The 20,642-nt window shown below is 34.0% G+C and overlaps 1 protein-coding gene across 1 annotated transcript in view; it reads right to left on the bottom strand.

Annotated features, from left to right (window-relative positions):
* The window catches only part of DYNC2H1 (dynein, cytoplasmic 2, heavy chain 1), a 377,952-nt gene that overhangs the window by 9,926 nt on the left and 347,384 nt on the right, over positions 1–20,642 (bottom strand). The window contains exons 86-88 of the mRNA XM_011927022.1: positions 14,411–14,520; positions 13,344–13,425; positions 961–1,077 (exon numbers count right to left, since the gene is read on the bottom strand). Of these exons, the coding sequence (XP_011782412.1) occupies positions 961–1,077; positions 13,344–13,425; positions 14,411–14,520 (309 nt within the window). The remainder of the gene's footprint in view (positions 1–960; positions 1,078–13,343; positions 13,426–14,410; positions 14,521–20,642) is intronic.

The following is a 20,642-nucleotide window of genomic DNA, read 5'->3' as shown; positions in this document are numbered from 1 at the left end:
CATATGCTCTTTGAGGTCAGAGGATACTCTCGTAACTCTTGGCAATGCTGCTAATTGCTATCGCTTTTTAAGATTTTCCTTAAATAAATACTCTGGTGCATTTAATTTTTAATTTATAAGGAGAATGACAATAACTGGAAAATTCAATGCATTATTTCTCAATGAGAAAGCTCATTTTTCTTGTAGTAAACAATATGTGAAATAGTTTTGTTGCTCATTAGATACAGAATCAGAACTTTAAAGTTTATTCGCATGTAGTCATATGTGCATTCTTAAACTTTATTAAGAAAAAGTTATGTGCTTCATTTACAACTATGTCCTATTTTAAAGACATGCATACCCCAAGTTCTACTGTTGAAAGTTCTTTCAGTAACTGTTTTGAAAGGAAAAATGTTAACTAAATAAGTCTTTAAGATTGTTTTCTTCATCCACCTATCAGCTGCCAAATGACATTGTGTGATAGATACAAAGCCATGCATCTATTAACACCTTAATTCTATCACTCTCTGTGTAGCTAACTACGAGAAGTCATTTAACCGACGTGAACATGTTTCCTCATTTGAAAGTGGGAATAATAATATCTGCCTTACATGGCTGCTCTGAGGAGGATTTTAGGTAAAGCATATAAAGTACCTAGTGCACATTGCTGAAAAAAACAGGAATGCAACTCATGGTAATTCTTATTATCATTAAAGGCTTTTTTATTACCAGGCTATAAACTCTCTAGAAATTAATACTATGTTATTCTTTCTATAACAAAATCAAAGCCCAAAGTTTTTCAATCAAAATCAAAGTTTTCAAATGTCTTGTACATCTTAAACATGATAAAGGATAAAATATTTTGACTGCAAATTTGTTCAAATGCAGGTGAGATTAGAAAGCAAACAAAAATACACAGGCCACGAATGTCTAAGAGTGAACTGATACTATTAAAACTTATGCTTGTTAAAAATGTATTACCTGTGGAATCCAGCCCATAAAACAAGGGAGCACTGATGACACGCTAGGAGAATCAAGCTGATTTTCAGAAAGTTGATTTCCATCAAAACTACATCCTTCTAGTAACAAGCCACTGATCTGCCGTGGAAACAAATAAGTCATGAAAATATGCATTAAAGTCTCAAACGTCAGAGGTTACTCTATTCTATCTTAAGAGCAATGCTTTCCATTGTGTTCACTGATTCCAAATATATGAAAACAAAGATTATGGTACTGTATTTGAGAATAAAGTCGGTAAGGCCTGGACTAGTGTTCACCGTCAACTTCTTTTAGACTGATTTCTCATTTTTAGCAAATATTATTTTAAATTACTTATAAATCTCATCAGTTATGCAACCTCAGGTGTCTTGATATTAGTGTAATAGAATTACAGTGGCAAAAGCCAAAAAGTTATTCTTTCTCCATGAGGGAAGGGAGAAAAGCATAATTAGACAGCAAATGTTGTATTCCCAACCTGGAATTCTGACACCTTTTAAGGAACAGAATAAAGTTCAGAAAGTGTAATGAAAAAAACTGACATGCGATATGGATATGAAAGAAGAATTAGAAGAAAAAATTCATGTCTTTAAGGTAACCTTAGTGTAAATGTAAGAAATCCTGAAAATGAAAACATGGTTCTTTTGTTATTATTAGTTTCATATTTCTTCTTTGAAACTCTTCATTCTTTTAGTTTCTGCAGTTAATCTAGCCTGACTATTTAAAGGCAACAAATGTAGAGTCAGTATTTGGCATTTATAGCTCTTCTGGCACTTTGCCTTAAGAGCCACATCTATATTATCATAATTGGAACTTGGTACAAAATATAAACAATCTTAAAATATACAGCGCCGGCTGGGCGCGGTGGCTCACACCTGTAATCCCAGCACTTTGGGAGGCTGAGGCGGGCGGATCACGAGGTCAGGAGATCGAGACCATCCTGGCTAATACGGTGAAACCCTGTCTCTACTAAAAATACAAAAAACTAGCCGGGTGAGGTGGCGGGCGCCTGTAGTCCCAGCTACTCCAGAGGAGAGGCTGAGGCAGGAGAATGGCGTGAACCCGGGAGGCGGAGCTTGCAGTGAGCCGAGATCGTGCCACTGCACTCCAGCCTGGGCGACAGAGCAAGACTCCGCCTCAAAAAAAAAAAAAATCTATATCTATATATAGATATATACACATACATACATACACACAGTGCCTTGGAATTTTAACATACTAAATGAAAGAACTATAGAATTTAGAATGAAGGGAATGCTAAGTTGGAAGAGTTAAGATAATTTTCAGTGACATATAGTCAGGGAATGGTTTCGGTGCTAGGACAGAATCCCTTAACGAATAGTTTTGAATGATTTCATTACTTGAATTTTACAGTAAGGTTGCTGTTGCAAGGAAAAGATAAGTAACTATTGTTAGTAAAAGAGCTGGGATGATAATATAATTATTTAATACTTAAATACTCTTTCTACTATACCACTAATGTGATATACAGGTGTCTTAAAGAGTTGCAAAAATATTCTGGCCTGAATTTAGTTTTATCTGTAGCTATGAACAATAAATAGTATTGTTTTTCATATTTCCAATCTCTATGTAAAGGGTAACATGCAACCTACTCTTTTCCTTCATTGTTGGTTTTAAGGTGCATCCATTTTGTTCTTTCATTTCCAACAGCTATACAATATTTCATTTTGTTAATATACAACAATTTATCCATTTTTCTGCTTGTGAATATTTCCAACTGCTTGCTATTATTTAAAAAAAAAACACTGCAATAACCATGATATGTACTTCCTCATACACATTTGCATGAATTTCTCTAGATATATTAAATTACTAGGTTGAAGAGTGTGGTCAATCTCAATTTTACCTAATATTGGCAAATTATTCCCCAAAGTAACTCTATCAATCTATACTCTTACTTGTCATATATAAGAATTTACATTATGCCACAATCTTGCCAATACTTGGTCTGTTGAGATTTAAAAATTTTGCCAAACTGATGAGCATGAAATGGAATCAAATTTTGGTCTTAATTTCATTCCTAGTTACTAGTAAGAACAAGTACTTTTCCTTATGTTTATTAGCCATTCAGGTTTCCTCTTCATGTAAGTTGCCTATTAAAATCCTTTGCCCACCTCCACTTTTTCCTTACTATGGACATTTTCTTTAAAAGAATCATCTATAAATGTCCTTTATCTGTTTTAAGTACTAATCCTTTGTCAGTTATACAAGATACTAGTATTTTTTCCTGGTCTGTGGCCTATGTTTTCACTTTCTATGGTATCTTTTTAATTTCAGGGTAGCAAATTTATCAGCTTTTTCCTATAAGACTTTTACTTCTTTTGTTTCTAAAGAAATCCTGAGTATTTTCCTGTATTTTGTTTCTAAAAGTCTTCTCTTTCAAACAGTTTTGTTTCTGTAACTTTTTAAACCTTCAGAGTCCATTTTTATTTATAATATAGAGTATGGATCAAATTTTATCATTTTCTAAATGAGTGAGCAATTGTTTCAGAATTATTTATCAAATAGTCCTCCCAAGCCCCTAATTTGTAACCAACTCCACTTTTGTCATGTGTCAAGTTTCCGTACTGGCATAAGTTTGTTTTTGGACTTTCTTTTGTGTTTCATTAGTCTGTCTTTCCCTAAACCAATACCATACTGTCTCAACTGCCATCGCTTAATAATAACAATAATAATATTGTGACACAGTGCAAAATATGGCCCAAATTCCTCTCCTCCTAATATGCACCCCTTTACCAAGTAAGCTTGGCTGCTGCTTCCATCAGGAGGTGGAGTTTCTTTTCTACACCTTGAACTTAGGCTGGCCTTTTAAATTGCTTTGACCAATAGAATGTGGTAGAAGGACTTTAAGCAACTTCTGAAGCTAGGCTTTAAAAGGCTCTCCCTTCTAGAAATGCTGCACTGAAATCACCAAATAAGGAAGCTCTCCTAGTCTACCAGAGTGTGAGAGGGCATGTGAAGTACTGAGGTACCTCAGTATGAGGTACCTAGAGTATGAGAGGGCATGTGAAGGACTGAGCTAGCACCAGTTGCCATATATGTGAATGAGGCCAGCATGGACCTTCCCTTCTAACTGACCTAGTTGAATGTAGATGCAGAGTGGGTCTGAGGAAATCAGCAAAGGACCTACTAGGCAAATCACAGAATTGTGAGAAAATAATAAATTGGTATTCTAAGCCACTAAGTTTTGAGCTAGTTTGAGTAAATGCTAACTCAAACTCATGTACCACATATTTAAAAGAAAAACACACACACTTTGGGATGTTGGTTGAAATTGCATTAAATTTTAAAATTTGACTTTGGAAAGTCTGACATTTTCACCATTAAGTTCCTCTTTCATGTGTTTTTCCACTTCTCAAATTATTTGTGTGATCATGACTTAAATATACATTAAGTACATTTAAGTACCATTTAACTGGATTTTATTTTTTCCTCAGTCTGATAATTTCTATCTCTTAATTGGTAGGATTAACATGCTTACAATAGTCATATATTTGGTGTTATTTCTATTATTTTACATTTTTTTCTCTTTACCTTTGTTTACTTTTTCTCCTTTTCTGCTGTGGATTGTATATCTATTTTAGTGTTTTACCATCTACTTTTAAATGTGTAATTAAGTGTAAAACTTTCTAATAAATTCTTAAAGTATTCAGTACTGAAGACAGTGTGAATTTTAACATACCATATCGAATTATTGCTGTTTAGATTTCCAGCTTAAACAGAACATTTTACAGTCAATATTTAAGTTACTTAAATTTAAGTTAAATTTCACACTAAAATTATTTGTTAATTTGGGATTCAGTATTGTTTTAGGTGTTCATTACTTTCTCTCTGGCTTTACTTTTTGCAGAAGTATATGTTTCAGTATTGCTTTTATTGAGGCTGTATGTGAGTGGTGAATTCTGGTGGTCTTTGGGTTCCTGAAGTATCTTTTTATTGCTTTCATTATTGAATATTTTAGATGGCAATAAAGTTTGAGTTTAACAATTATTTTTCCTCATCAATTTGAATATATTATTTTACTGTCTTCTGACATCTAGTGTTGTGAATGAGAAGTCTGCTGTCAACATGGTGATTATTTTGGTAGAAAATCTGATGTTTTATCTGGTAACTTTGAAGATTTTCCTCTTTAATGTGGATATTGACTAGCTTTGCTATAGTGTGATTAGGTGTGAAACTGAATTTACTTTTGTTTATTATTTTTGGTACTTTGCAGATGCTTTTCATCCAAGAACTCTTCATTCTTCAATGCTGGAAAATTCCTGAATTAGTTTTTCAAATTTCACTTCTCTGTCATTCTCTGTTTTATACTTCTAGAAATCCTTTTAGAAATAGGATAGAGTATCTGAAACTATTGTCTGTGTCTCCTAACGTAACCAATTTATCATGTCTTCTTCAATCATATTTAATGTACATTTTGTCTATCAGTTTTTTCATTTAAAGACTACATTTTTCATTTCTGACATTACTTTCAACTCTAACTGTATTATCTCTCCCTGTTTCTCCTCTGGAAGTTCTTGTTATTTTGTACTGAATGTTATTCCTTCATGTATCTGTTCAAGGAAACTAAAATAGTTTAACTCTTTTGTCAGATTTTTCTATAAAATTAACAACAAACTAATTGACTAGCTGTTTCATCTGATGATTTTGTTAGTTTTCTTTGATTTTGGATTCTAGGTTCATCTTGAGCAGTATTTTCCCTCCATAGACCTCTGTACTGTCCCTTCCATATCTACGTACATACGATATTTATAATGCCAGTTTGGGGGTTCTGTTCTGGCGATGTTGGGATACTGCAGATCTTGTGGATAGGCAGTGAGATTCAGCATCTAAGAAGTCAGGCTATTTCTTTGTCTTTCCGCTTTCTGAAACCTACAGATTTCTGTAATGCCATAAACTCAATCAGTGATTCTGCAACAGCTTTATTTTGTTTGTTTGTTTAGTTATTTGAGGCAGGGTCTCACTCCCATTGACCAGGTTGGAATACAGTGGTATGATCATGGCTCACTGCAGCCTTGATCTCCTGGGTTCAGATGATTCTCCCACTTCAGCCTCTTGAGTAGCTGGGATGACAGGCATGCACCACCAGGCCTGGCTAATTTTTTGTATTTGTAGTAGAAACAGGGTTCTTCCATGTTGCCCAGTCTGGTCTTGAACTACTGGGCTCAAGTGATCCACTTGCCTCGGCCTCCCAACGTGCTGGGAGCCACCGCGCCAGGCCTGCAACAGCTTTCTTCAGTCTCCTTTTACTGGGGAGATGGAGAGCCTAACCTCAGAACTGGATTCAACAAGCAACGAGCCTGGTTATAGTCCTGTGTAACATTTAGCACTGCTAATTCCTTTTACTCTAAAAAAGCCATACTTCATTGCTTCCTAATTCTGGACTTATAGCTCAATCTATCTGTATTTTTGGCTCTACTTATAATTTTATTTTCTGTCCTGTTTCTGACACAAAGTAATACTTATCTTGTATTTCAAGCTGGCTAAGGTTTGTGATTTCCTTTTTGTATATTTTACCTATCATTAGTATGCATTTAGATAAGAGTGGATGAATCATAATCTCCCTGGGCCATCTTTAGCGGTTTTCAGTTGTTTACAATATATTGAAAGAAAAATAAGGTGTGTACTGTATGTGTTAGGTCCATTTAATTGTAAACAGAATTTTTGAGAAAGAATCACCATAAAATATTAATACTGATCTTCATGATGGTTTCATAGGTTTATTCACTTACTGAAAATTCATTAACTGTACTCTGAAGATTTGTGCATTTTTGTGTATGATGCTACACTTCACTATTAAGGTTTACCCCCTCCTCTAAAAAGAAAAAAGAAAGATATACAGGTCAACATTAAGAGGCGTCACATATATGCCAAAGACCAGAGACAACTGCAAATGAAAAAGAATAATAAATGCAATTTACTGAAACATTAGACATACAAGAAACTCACAATAATACTTAAAGAGAAAATGTCACTGGACACTGCTGGAAACTATGTATCAACAGCATCTTTTGAATGAAAGAATGAATTTTCCCAGTTTAAATGAAAAAATTAAGCATTCTTTATTTTCAACAAAAAAATATATTTCATAGTATGCAGGTAACTACATAGACCTAATTGAAGCCTCTTTGCAGAAGAATTTTAGCTAATAAATGTGGAAGGAATAGCAGAATTAGAAGAATCAGTATGCATCCCTACTTATCCAAGCAATGATCAATGGTTAAAACTATTAGATGAAATACTGATGAGAAACGTTATATGATGAATGAGGCTGTCACTGCCTGTACACATGAATCAATGTTAGCCTCACTAAAAACAAGAGAACAACACGTGTGTGCCTCATCATACAGTGTAAAATGAAGAACGCAGTGCCACTTATGAAGTATTTTTGTGCCTCTCCACACACACACACACACAAATGAATGTAATTAGATCTTTGGAATTAATTTATATTTATAAGGAATGAGAGACAGAGGAACAAAAGCTTACTACCATAAGGAAGCAAGCAGATGAATACGGAATGTACATATCATTCTATAGGAAAAATGACCCCACTCCTGTAACAAACAGTGGTATTCAATGAAAGATGGAACCTGATTTAGATATAAAAAGACTTAAGGCACATAACCAAATGCAATGTTACATCTCGCTTCATTCTTTTGACCCCAATTCGAACAAACCATTGGAAAGCGTTCTTTTGGAGACTGGTCAATATTGTTTTGGACTGATTCCAAGGAATTTTAATTTTGATATTTGTGATAATACATTATATTTAAGAAAATATATAGTTTTAAAGAAACACATTCAGAACCATGGGTAAAATAAAATGATATCTGAAATGTGTTTTAACAATAAAAACAGAAAAAGGGGGAATGTTTCTAAATCTTAAAACCTTGGAATATGCAGACTCATTTTACTACTCTCTCTTCTGGATTTGTTTAAAATGTTTAATAATAGAAAGTATTAAACATTATTGAAAAAATCCTTGAAGACCACAGGCTGTTTAAATTTTCCTAGAGAACTGACTGTTCCATGCAGAGCTACAATATAGTACCCATATGTGCCCAGCAGCCATGCGTGGTTACTGTATATACTATACCACATACAGCTACTGAGCACTTGAAGTGCTGCTAGGGCAATCCTCTCGGCCTTGGAGGAAGATGTAACACGTAGGGCCGGGCGCGGTGGCTCAAGCCTGTAATCCCAGCACTTTGGGAGGCCGAGACGGGCGGATCACGAGGTCAGGAGATCGAGACCATCCTGGCTAACACGGTGAAACCCCGTCTCTACTAAAAAGTACAAAAAACTAGCCGGGCGAGGTGGCGGGCGCCTGTAGTCCCAGCCACTTGGGAGGCTGAGGCAGGAGAATGGCGTGAACCCGGGAGGCGGAGCTTGCAGTGAGCTGAGATCCGGCCACTGCACTCCAGCCTGGGCGACAGAGCGAGACTCCGTCTCAACAACAACAACAACAACAACAACAACAAAAAAACAGATGTAACACGTAGGATGAACAGGAGCTTGATTTACGTATTTTGCCATATCAAGTTTTCAAGTACTATTTAACACATAATAGATCAATAATGGCAGAAATTTTAGAGGGCCATGTTCAGGAACTGAAAATCAGTATATAAGTATGTTCTCTCAAGTAGGTCTAGAGGGTTTAAGATATTGATTGCTTTGGAGAACTACAGCCTCACTGTTTAATTCAGTCTACGGCGATAGAGATTTTTAAAAAAACTAATAAAATTATAGTGATAGTAAAATTCAAATCCAAAGTTCTCCTATTGAAACAATCCCCTTTGTTGAAAAACATAATTAGGCCGGGCGCGGTGGCTCAAGCCTGTAATCCCAGCACTTTGGGAGGCCGAGACGGGCGGATCACGAGGTCAGGAGATCGAGACCATCCTGGCTAACACGGTGAAACCCCGTCTCTACTAAAAAGTACAAAAAACTAGCCGGGCGAGGTGGCGGGCGCCTGTAGTCCCAGCCACTTGGGAGGCTGAGGCAGGAGAATGGCGTGAACCCGGGAGGCGGAGCTTGCAGTGAGCTGAGATCCGGCCACTGCACTCCAGCCTGGGCGACAGAGCGAGATGCCGTCTCAAAAAAAAAAAAAAAAAAGAAAAGAAAAACATAATTAAAAGGAGCCTCAGTGGACCAATGTGAACTTACTAATTGTGGCAAGTGTTAACAGTGAGAGCCTTACAAAGACTTCTTCCCTGATAATATTACTAGAAACTGCAGGTGAGAAAGTTAGAAAATGTGCTTTTATAGCTCATATGAATGGACCAGAGAGAGGAAAAGTTCTGTTGAATTATATCTTAAATCTCATGTGTAGAGATGGCTTTTAAAATTAAAGCTGTAAATATGTGTGGAAATACATTGGTAACAAAAATGGCAATTATTTTCTAGTCATTATACCATGCTTATTTATGTTACTAAATATTTACAAGTGAATATTTTAATTTTTAACAATAAAATAGCTTTTAATGAATCTCAAATGAAAAATAAAAGAATTTCGCTTACTGGATATAGAGAACTTTAGATGAAAATATACTTGGTTTTCTAAGAAACAAATATTTCCTACCTATATAAATCTTAATCATATATAGAATCTGAATATATATAAAATATATATTCATTATATATACACAGATTATACATATATATTCAGAGATCCTCATAATAAACACGTCAATGAAGTTATTATTGAAATCTACTGATAACTGTGATGGCCAAGGCTCAGACTGCCCCATTAATTGCTTAAAAATGTCACATAGCTCTTTTTTAGATACTAATAATCTTATTTTACTGTCAGCGCAGCCCACCCCCTGCCCCCCCACTGCCCCAGTGTACAAAACAATTATATAAGCTTGGGATTGTCTGGTTGTCCATGACTTTATTCCCATTCTGAAAGCACAGGCAACATACTTTGGGAAATATGAACACATTTTGACACAATAAAACCAGTTTCCCTTGCTTATTATACCCCTAAATTAAATAATGATGCTATAATTACATGCATGGTTCACAGCTGCCAGACACTCAATATACATGTTTCGTGTTCCTTCCCGCTCCTGACAATTGGACAGCAGTGTATGACTCACCGGTAATAGCCAAGGTATTTCTCATCAACTAAGGGCTACGGTTAACATAAAACGTAAAGGAGCTGGGTGTGGGGGTGCGTGCCTGTAATCCCAGCTACTCAAGCAGCTGAGGCAGGAGGATTGCTTGAGCCCAGGAGTTCAAATTCACCCTGGGCCATGTAGCAAAACCCCATCTCAACAAAACAAAACAACAAAATTAAATGCAAAGAAATGAAAGAAAACTTTTCTAACTCCTTCAGCTTTAAGTGAGAATTTTATGGCAGTCTATAGAGCCAAAAGGGAAAGATCTAGCTTGTTGGTAATGATCAGATTTCTGGCACTCTATCCCTTATAGCCGATGCTAGGAACACCTACTACAGTGCCTCTCCTATCGTAGGCCCTCAACTATTCAGAAAGGGTTTGATCTAGTGCTTATTATGTAACAGCTATTGTTACTACTCTCATGGGACTTACATTCCACTAGAATAAGACAACAAATATAAATGATATAGTATGTTAGAAAACAGTAGTAATATGAAAACAAATTTTTGGAGCAGGGAACCAACTATATGAATGGATTTCTGAAAAGTTAGTTGCATAAAGTTAACTGCATTAAAGAACTATATCCAGGCCAAATGCAATGGCTCACGCCTGTAATCTCGTCACTTTGGGAGGCCGAGGCAGGTGGATCACTTAAGCGCAGAAGTTTGAGACCAGCTTAAAGTTTTTAAGTGAAAAAAATGTTAAGAGGGCAATTCTATGTAAGGAAATGGGAAAGAGGAATGGCAAGGAATGATAGTGGAAGACAGGCTAGTGATATGAAAGAAGGTAGGGGTTGTTGGGGAAAAAGTTTCCATCACAGACTTTTAAATTATTTTTGTTAATGTTTGAATGATTTTCCTGTTAAAATCTATTATTTTTACAATAACAGGTAAAGAGCTAAGAAAAATTTGTACCACAAAAGAAATAGATCATCATGGTGGCTTTTTTTTTTAAAAAAAAAAAAAACAGTTAACTAATGTACTCACAAATTATAAGCTCCCTGAGGACAAGATTTTTTATATACTAATTTTTTATATACTACAGTTTATACAGGTTGAGTATCCCTTATCTGAAATGCTCAGGAACAAAGTGTTTTTGATTTTGAATTTTTTTTTTGAACTTTGAAATACAGTCATGCATCACTTAATGATGGGAATACATTCTGAGAAATGGATCATTAGGTGACTTCATTACTGTGTGAACATGAGAGTGTACTTACGCAAACCTAGATGGTATAGCCTACTACATACCTAGGCTAGATGGTATAGCCTATTGCTCCTAGGAAACAAATCTGTACAGCATGTAATTGTGCTGAACACTGTAGGCAACTGGAACACATGGTAAGTGTTTATAGACCTAAACAGATCTATGTATAGAAAATATACAGTAAAGAGAGTATAAAGATTTAAAAAATCCTATACCTGTTTAGGGCACTTGCCATGAATGGAGCTTGAAAGAATGTAAGTTGCTCTGGGTGAGTCAGTGAATAAGTGGTGAATGAATGTGAAGGCCTAGGACACTATTATATATTACTGTAGACTTTATAAACACTGTGCATTTACACTTCACTGAATTTGTTAAAAATAATTTTCTTCAATAATAAATTAACCTTAGCTTACTGTAACTTTTCGCTTTATATTTTTAATTTTTTTAACTTTTTGACTTTTATAAATAGCACTTAGCTTAAAACATAAACACAAGATATGTAAAAAATTACAAGTATAAAGTAAAAAGTGTTTTGAGCAGGGAACTAGAACTATATGAATGGAATTTCTGAAAAGCTAGTTGCATACAGTTCACTGCATTAAAGAACTATAGTCAGGTCAAGTGCAATAGCTCATGCCTGTAATCCTAGCACTTTGGGAGGCTGAGGCAGGAGGATCACCTGAGCCCAGGCGTTTTAAACATAAACACTTTATACTTTTGAATTTGTACACATCTGCACAATGTGTTTGTCCTAAGCTAAGTGTTATTTACAAGAGTCAAAAAGTATAAAAATATTTCTATATCATTATTTTTTAAGTTTTTTCTTTTTAAAATTTAATTTTTACAATTTAAACTTTTTTGTTAAAAATGAAGACACAAATGCACACATTAGCCTAGGCCTACCACAGGGTCAGGATCATTTTTATCAGTCTTCCACCTTCATATCTTATACCACCGGAAGGTCTTTAGGGGCAATAACAGGCATGGAGCTGTCATCTCCTATGGTTACAATGCCTTCTTCTGGAATACCTCCTGAAGGACCTGCCTGAGGCTAACAGTTAACTTTTTGAAGAATATAATTAGAAGGAGTACACACTGAAATAATGATAAAAGGTATTATATAGTAAATAAAGCATGAACAGTTATCCTTATCAAGTATTATGTGCTATATATAATTATATGTGCTTTACTTTTATGTAACTGGCAGCGCAGATTGGTTTACGCTAGCATCACTACAAACACACAAATAATGTGTGTGCTAAAATGTTACACTGAACAAAAGATGTCACCAGGCAATATGACTTTTTCAGCCCTGTTAGAATCTTATGGAACCACGGTAGTATGTGCAATCTGTCATTGACAGAAACACCGTTACGCAGTGCATGACTATTTGCACATACACAAATGAACTCTCCTGGGGATGGGACCCAAGTTGAAACACCAAATTCACTTATGTTTCATATACATTTTATACAAATACCCTGAAGGTAGTTTTATATAATATTTTAAAGAATTTTGTGCATGAAGCAAAGTTTGCACACACGGAACCATCAGAAGGCAAAGGTGACAGTATCTTGGCCACCCATGTGGACCAAAATATGACAATATGTGGTATCATATTGAAAATCAAAAAGGTTCAGATTTGGGGGTGTTCGGATTTTTGGATTAGGGATGTTTGGATGCTCAACCTGTATGTAGTTTATTGTACAATAAATATTAGGTTCAATTTTAGAACAGGTAAAGTAAAAGAACTGCATGGTTTGTATAAATTTGTGCTAAAAGTTACACTTTCAAATACTGTATCCCTAAGATTCTTATGTTTGCATAAGAAGAGTCTGTATTTTCTATTACAGGTTGTTTCATGCCAAATCTTATTTTGATTTTTCACCTAGATAATACAACCTAACTCTACTGATCTTAAACTATAGATAGGTCACTTTGAGATGAAAATTTCAGAATCTCTTATATCAGGTGGTGATAAGGTTTAGATTCCAAGATCTAAAATTAGTCTAGTACCTTGATTTGTAGCTTTGCTTCTGGCAGTCGACCTTTCCATGAGGCTACAAATTTAAGGCTATCCACAGAACGACCCACTGCCCTGTAAAGGTAAAGCATCAACGTCACAAATCAATAATCCTTAGGAATTAAAATATGAAGAGTAACTGAAGATAGAGTCCTATTTATTTAAAAATAAAATATTTATCACGTATTATTATTTAATAATACCATTAAACTTGCATAATATGTTAGAGTTCACACTAAATTTTCAAAGTTAACTGTTATATGTCAGTCTCCTCTTTGATGCTATAAGTTCCTTAAGGATAAGGCCTTTCTTTTTGTCATTTTTAAATCCTGTTTTGACCATTACCCTCAAATGCAGGCACACGATGGGTGTCAATAAATGTTTATTAGCCAAACTGAAATTTGATGTTTATAATATCCTGAAGCAATACAAACTGAAATATCCCTGAGAGTTACTAAACAACTAAATTTTGTTGAGGATATTTTTAACAATGTCCTTTTTATTATATTCCAACTTGTTAAAAATTATATATGATATGATAATCTGAGTGTGGTATGAAAAGGAGCTTGATCTTAATCATCAAGTCCTGTTCTCCACCAAGGAGCCTAGTCAGCACTGTCCAGTAGAATTTTCTGCAAAGATAAAAATATTTTCATGCAGTCCAAAATGGTAGCCACAAGCCATGTGGATACCGAGCACTTTAAATGTGGTTAGAGTTACTGAAAAACTGAATTTTAAATCTGATTCTTACTTTAATTCATTTACATAGGTCCATGTGACTTCTGGCTACCAGAGTGGACAGCACAGGTTTAGATAAATAATCAAAATTATAAAAGTTACATTTTATCTTTTTAAATTCAAATAAAACACATCATTAAAAGCAATACTTTTTTAAGCTAAAGGTTAACTGTATGATTTCAAGTAGAGTATAAGAAATAACAGAACTGTCTGTGTTTCAATCATAAATTTATTTCTTGACAATAAAGGGCAGTGTAATAGGAAGTCAATAAAGCAAAATTAATTACCCTCAGGGACAAATAAAGTATTTAATTTTAATTACCTTGCAGTTTCCTGGCGAAGTGCATTAAGAAATGTGTCTGGATGGAAAAGTTCTGATAGGTCAAGCGTTTCAGAGAGAAGAGCCTGTTTTTCAGCTTTATCTACCCAGTTCTAGAGGGGGGGAAATATAAACATATAAATACACACACACTTAAAAGATAAGTCAATTAAAGACTTAAGTCATTTTCAATGAGAAAGTTATTCAGTTTCTAAATACTATGAAATGGTATCTAGAAAATATACATAAAATATTTCCATTTTACATTGTAAAGTCTGGCATTGTAATTTGGCATAATATCCATGCCTCTTAAATAAGATTCCTTGCACAACTGTTTGTTGGTAAAAAATCTGCTCAAAATAAAAAGTCCAAAAGGTGAAAATTAACCTAATGTACAGCATCCCATTTTGGGTGAGCACTTCTAGTGTGCTGACGAAATACTGAGCATCCAGGCCTAACCAAAAAGTTCTCCTGACAATGCAAACTGAAGTAGGGTTCCAGCTCCAGATTTGATGGTGAATTTGCCATCTTATTGAATCAAGTATTACAGTGGAGGGCAATGTCCAAGAAGAAATCATTTTGTGTTAAAAGATGTTTTTAAATAATCAACTCATACTCCATTTGGAGAAATACATATCAATAGAAAGTACATTTCATAAGTATTTTTTTAAATTGCCATTTGGAACAAATAACAAAAACAACAGAAAGTCTGTGTAACACCTACTATATGGTTTCCATGTATTAACCAAATTTACACCTCCCATGACCCTGCAAGTTGTTATTAGTATCTCCACTTTACAAATGAGGAAGTGGAGGCACAGTGAGGTTAAGGGTCTTGCCCAAGGTCAAATAAGGTGCTGGAACCAGGAAGTAAACTCAGGTAGTTTTAAGTGACTTGTTTCTCTCTAATATTTCCTGCAGGTGATAATATCCTTTAAGAGATAGCTTACTAATGATTTCTGAATCAGTCTATTAGTTCAGCTGGTGCACAGAGATGGTGTTACAGTAATGTCAGCTATTAAAAACTTAGAGAATCCTCATTTACTCAGTAATTCATTTTCCATGATTTATAAACAGCTGAGGAAAAATTTGTGTTGGTTTAATGTATTACTGTCATAGAAAGGATGTGTTTCATGTGCTGTAACACCCTATTATGTACCCAAGCATTTACATCTCTTAGCCAGGTCTAGAAGAAATTAAAACCTCTAAAGCTGTGTTTGCATTAACATCTTAATGCATTTGAATAGTACTCAGAAATGTTCCTATGTTCCTCTACCAATGAATAATATGTTTTGTATAAACAGAAAAGACTTTTGAAAGATCTTCTTAGCAAAGCATAATTATTTCTCTTGGACATATCCTTTACAATGATAGCATTCATAAAGCATCTATTTTCAATTAAATAATATACATAGCATATTTATTCCCTATCAAATAATTTCTATTAAATTATCTGCTAATTTCTTTCATTAGCTAAACATAACATATTATACTTAACTGTATCTTTATTATAGTTTATATTTATTCCTGTTATTTTATAACAGTTATTTTAAAACAGCCATTTAATAAGTATTTCCAACTATACTACTATTTCATTAATGCTGTAAAATTAACTTTGAATTCAAATGTCCTGAAGAGTTGTTGCCAGTAATGAATGTATATATATATATATATATTATATATATGCTCAAACTAACATGGCTGATAATCATATTTTCACTTGTTTGAATAATATAATTAGTCAAGAAGGGAAAGCTCTTTTACTAAAAATGTTATTAATCCAAGGAAAAAATAACTTGTTAATCTATTAAGCTTAAAGATAGACTAATGCAAAGGCATTATTTAATGAGATAAAGTTTAAATAACAAAGATTATTTTAGCATGTATAATATCTTTGAACAGCAAACTTCACAGTGCAGAAACGATAAGCACATTTTTTTCTCTTAACCACATTTATACTCAGAAGCATGAAAATAAAGAAGTAGCATTATCTTTAATAACCAGAAATATGCACACATAACTTGGGCTTTGAACAAAGTCGTAAGCATACTAGCTGGCAAATACTTTTCATAAATGTTCTTTACTTCACTCTCAGTTATGGGCCATGCATCTTTTAAAGGATTAGGTTTGAGATTAAACATAAAACCTCTAGTCCCTTCTATGATTATGAGACTATATACCCATAATTCTTCAAATAGCATATAACAGATGTAACATGGAAATAAGTGAATAAATAGCTAATAGAATTGAACAGCTAAATGGGCTAGGCAATTTATCAAATATTATACATGCACAAACACTTAGAATCACAGGCAGTAAAACTTCTAAACTAGAATGAATGATAAAGATTATCTAGTTTACCTCCATTATTATAACATAAATGATTTTCAAAGGTGATATGATATTGCAATATTTTATTTTTTAAATGTTGATTATGTAGTAGGATTTATGAATTCAAATTACATTCATTTACTCAGAAGCATTTACTGAATGCAAACAGCTTATTTAGTTAGAGGAGATGAGACATACAAAGATAGCTGTGAAAAATGATAATAACTGGAAAACTATGTAAGAAATAAATAGTATGTTATGAGAGTGCCACTCCTTTATGGACCAAAATATACAGAATTTTGAAGGTAAAAGGCTATCCTTCTAGAATATTATCTAGGTAACTTATCAGTAAATTGTAATACAAGCAGGTATCATTTTTACATAGGCAAGAGTTCAGAAAACATACACGTCTGTATCTCTTTCTAAAAAAAAAAAAAACTCAATGTTTTCCATATCTTTTACATATGAATTAACACCAATATTTTTAGGGATATAGAAGTCAGAGGCCAATCCTATTGGCTATAAGCAATGAAATCAGTTAAATATAGAATTAAATCTACATAATTATTGTGACAAAATTAAATGTGCATGAAAGCAATTTTATGAAAATCCCAAAGGGCCAAAAGCATGAGATCAAAAAAAAAAAAAATTAAGTGATTCAAACGTATCAGTGATACCCTGTGGAGGAAGAATTCCTTTCAAGTTTTTGTACACATTTATGAAATGTGTATCCACATACCAGGAAGAAACCGAGTCTCTGATCATAAAGTAAAACTGTCAGAATTTAACATATTATAAGGTCACTGAGGAATAAAAACATTATTCAATCAATTATGCTGGGGAAAAATTACTGTTTGGAAAAAAATTCAATCTTCAATTCACATTCTAACCTAAAACTGTGCTAGTTAACATTCACAGTAAAATTTTATTCCATAAATTAATGGAGGAAAAAAAAATTCACATAAAAAAAGGGGTGAGATTATACATGTGATTACAGAATGGTGGACTTTCATTAAAAAGATAAAAGAAATATAGGTTGTATTATGCAAGATTTTATATCTATATATATACACCATTAAAACTAAATAGGAAAAACACATTTACCACAAATATGAAAGTGAGTTAACAATATTAAGAAAATTATGTAAACAATGTGTTTACATAATTAGAGAAACAAGATGTCGTCTTCAATAGTTATGTAAAACTGAGATAGGTTTTTAGCCCAACAGAATAGCAGGAGAAATGATAATGATTAAATGTTGCTAAGGGTTGCAACGTGGATAAAAGTTTGGTAGGAGTATATACTGGTACACCGTGATAAAACAAGGTAATAAAATGTGTTAAAGCTTTAAAATATACGAGCCCTGGCCGGGCACCCATGGCTCATGCCTGTAATCCCAGCACTCTGGGAAGTGAAGGTTAGTAGATCATGAGGTCAACAGATCGAGACCATCCTGGCCAACATGGCAAAACCCATTCTCTACTAAAAACACAAAAATTAGCCAGGCATGGTGTCATGCGCCTGTAGTCCCAGCTACTTGGGAGACTGAGGCAGGAGAATCGCTTGAACCCGGGAGGCGGAGGTTGCAGTGAGCCGAGATCGTGCCACTGCACCCCAGCCTGGTGACAGAGCAAGACTCCGTCTGAAAAAAAAAAAAAATACAAGCCCTTTTACTCACTAATTCCTTTCTTGGATTGCAAATTAAGGGAATAATCAAGACATTATTATACATGGCTTGCTCATGTAAAATTATAACAAATTAGAAGCATAAATAGAAATTAGCTGATTAAATTATGGCATATCACTACAAAATTACACAGCTGATAAAAACTGGTATTGGAAACATATTAAATACCATTGGAAAATGTTTAGGACCTAATGTATTTATCAGAATGCAAAAATGTATACACAGTATGAACTTAATTATATAACATTATTTAAATACATAGAAAATATATGGGAAAAACTTCAAAATATTCCAGTGGGTCTGTTTAGCCTATAGCCTGTTAATGACTATCTTCATTCACATAGAATTGCAATTCTATATTGTAAAAGGCAACGCATTTATAAACTGATGCCATTTCACTTTGTTTTAATGCACTGTGTTCCTTGGCAAAAGCGTTTAATGCAAATAAGTAATTTAAGCAATCATTCTTCTCAGTGTGCCATGTACACATTTTAATGTATTGTGTTTTAATTTTTATTCAATTAAATTAATTTCCAGCTTTATTTCTGGTATCTTCTTTGACCCATGGGTTATTTACAAGTATGTATTTTATTTCCAAATATTTTAGGATTTTCCATAAATCTTTGTTATTGATTTCTAACTTAATTGCATTGTGGCGAGAAAGCATACTTTGTGTGGTTTGAAATCTGTCAGATTTATTTAGACTAGTTTTATGGCACAGAATGAGATCTACCACCATAAACATCCTGTGCACACTTGAAAAGAATGTGCATTCTGCTTTTGTTACATAATATTCTATAAATATTAATTTAGCTAATAGTGTCACTCAGGTCTTTTACATCTTTACTGATCTGCTATCTATCCTTTCAGTTATTGAGAGGCGTATGTTGAAATCTCCAACTTTACTTCTGGATTTATCTATTTCTCTTTGCAGTTCTCAGTTTTTTGCTTCATTTATTTTGAAACTGTTATTAGGTGTGTAAAAGTTTGGTTTTGTTATGTCCTTTTGATGACTTGATCTCTTTATCATTATAAAATCATCTTTGTTATCTCTGGCTGGGACACCTATTTTGCTCAATATTTAATATAGCTACACCAGCTTTCTTTTGGCTAGTGTTAGCATAATACATCTTTTTCTATCATTTTCCTGTTAACTTACTTGTGTATTTATATTTAAAGTGCAATGCCATGATGCCTTATAGCCATCATAGTTGGGTCTTGTTTTATCCAATCTGATATTTTGCCTTTTAATTGGTGACTTAAAAATATCAATTTGTAAAAATGCTACCTTATTATGTATTAGGTAGAAGCATTTAGAAGAAAAGTTAGCTTATAAATTGCCATATTTTGTAGGAAAACATTTCAATGTTTTAGGCAGAGCAAAATGGAATTCAATTAGTAAAATTATGGCTCTAATATGCTTTCGGTAAGATCATTATTTTTTAATTAAACAATATTCTAATGAAGAACAATGACAATGAATAATTTCTAAACGTAATAATTACCACATGTGTAGAGAAGATCTGCTCAATATAAAGTTCAGTGTGTGACTTGGTATGAAGAACACTCTTGGCTTATTGATTACATGGCTGAGTGTAAGACAATTCTTAACCTCATTCTTTAAACAATGGATCAATTTGAAAACTAGATGGCATTGCTGAGCTTCCATGAATAGTTAAATACAATTAATACATGTGTTAAAATAATTTGAGGAAGATATTTTGAAGATCTAAAGGCAATACAAATATAAATTCTAACTGTTGCCTTTCCTTTCTGCATACAGTCTAGTGTTCATAAAGTTGCCCAGAGTTATCCCGTCTCACTCACAGAAGTCAGTGTCCTTTTCAAAGCAGACAAGGCCTGCATTGTCTGCTCCTGCCTGACTTCTAAACCCATTGCCTCTTATTACCTAACTTGTGACTTCTCTGGACACCTTTTTCTGTCTTGTTTCCTTCAGGCACATTTGCCGCCCCTTCTCAAAAAACTCTTTTTGCCTCAGGCCATGGCACTTGCTGTTCCCTCTGCCTGAAACTCTCTTCTACCAGACATTTACCTGCACAGGCTATTCCCTTACCTCCTTCAGGTCTCTGTTCACATGCCACCATATCAGAAATGTCTTTCTTATTTCTACCAGTTTTAACACAACAAATTTTTATATATTTTACCTTTATATCTACAGCTCTACATGTTACTAGTGGGAATTAAGAAACAAAGGA

Source organism: Colobus angolensis, unplaced genomic scaffold, assembly GCF_000951035.1.
Source record: "Colobus angolensis palliatus isolate OR3802 unplaced genomic scaffold, Cang.pa_1.0 Scaffold7, whole genome shotgun sequence".
In the NCBI taxonomy this organism is placed as follows: domain Eukaryota; kingdom Metazoa; phylum Chordata; class Mammalia; order Primates; family Cercopithecidae; genus Colobus; species Colobus angolensis.
The sequence above is the reverse complement of the archived record's forward strand: the minus strand, read 5'-3'. Positions and strand labels throughout refer to the sequence as shown.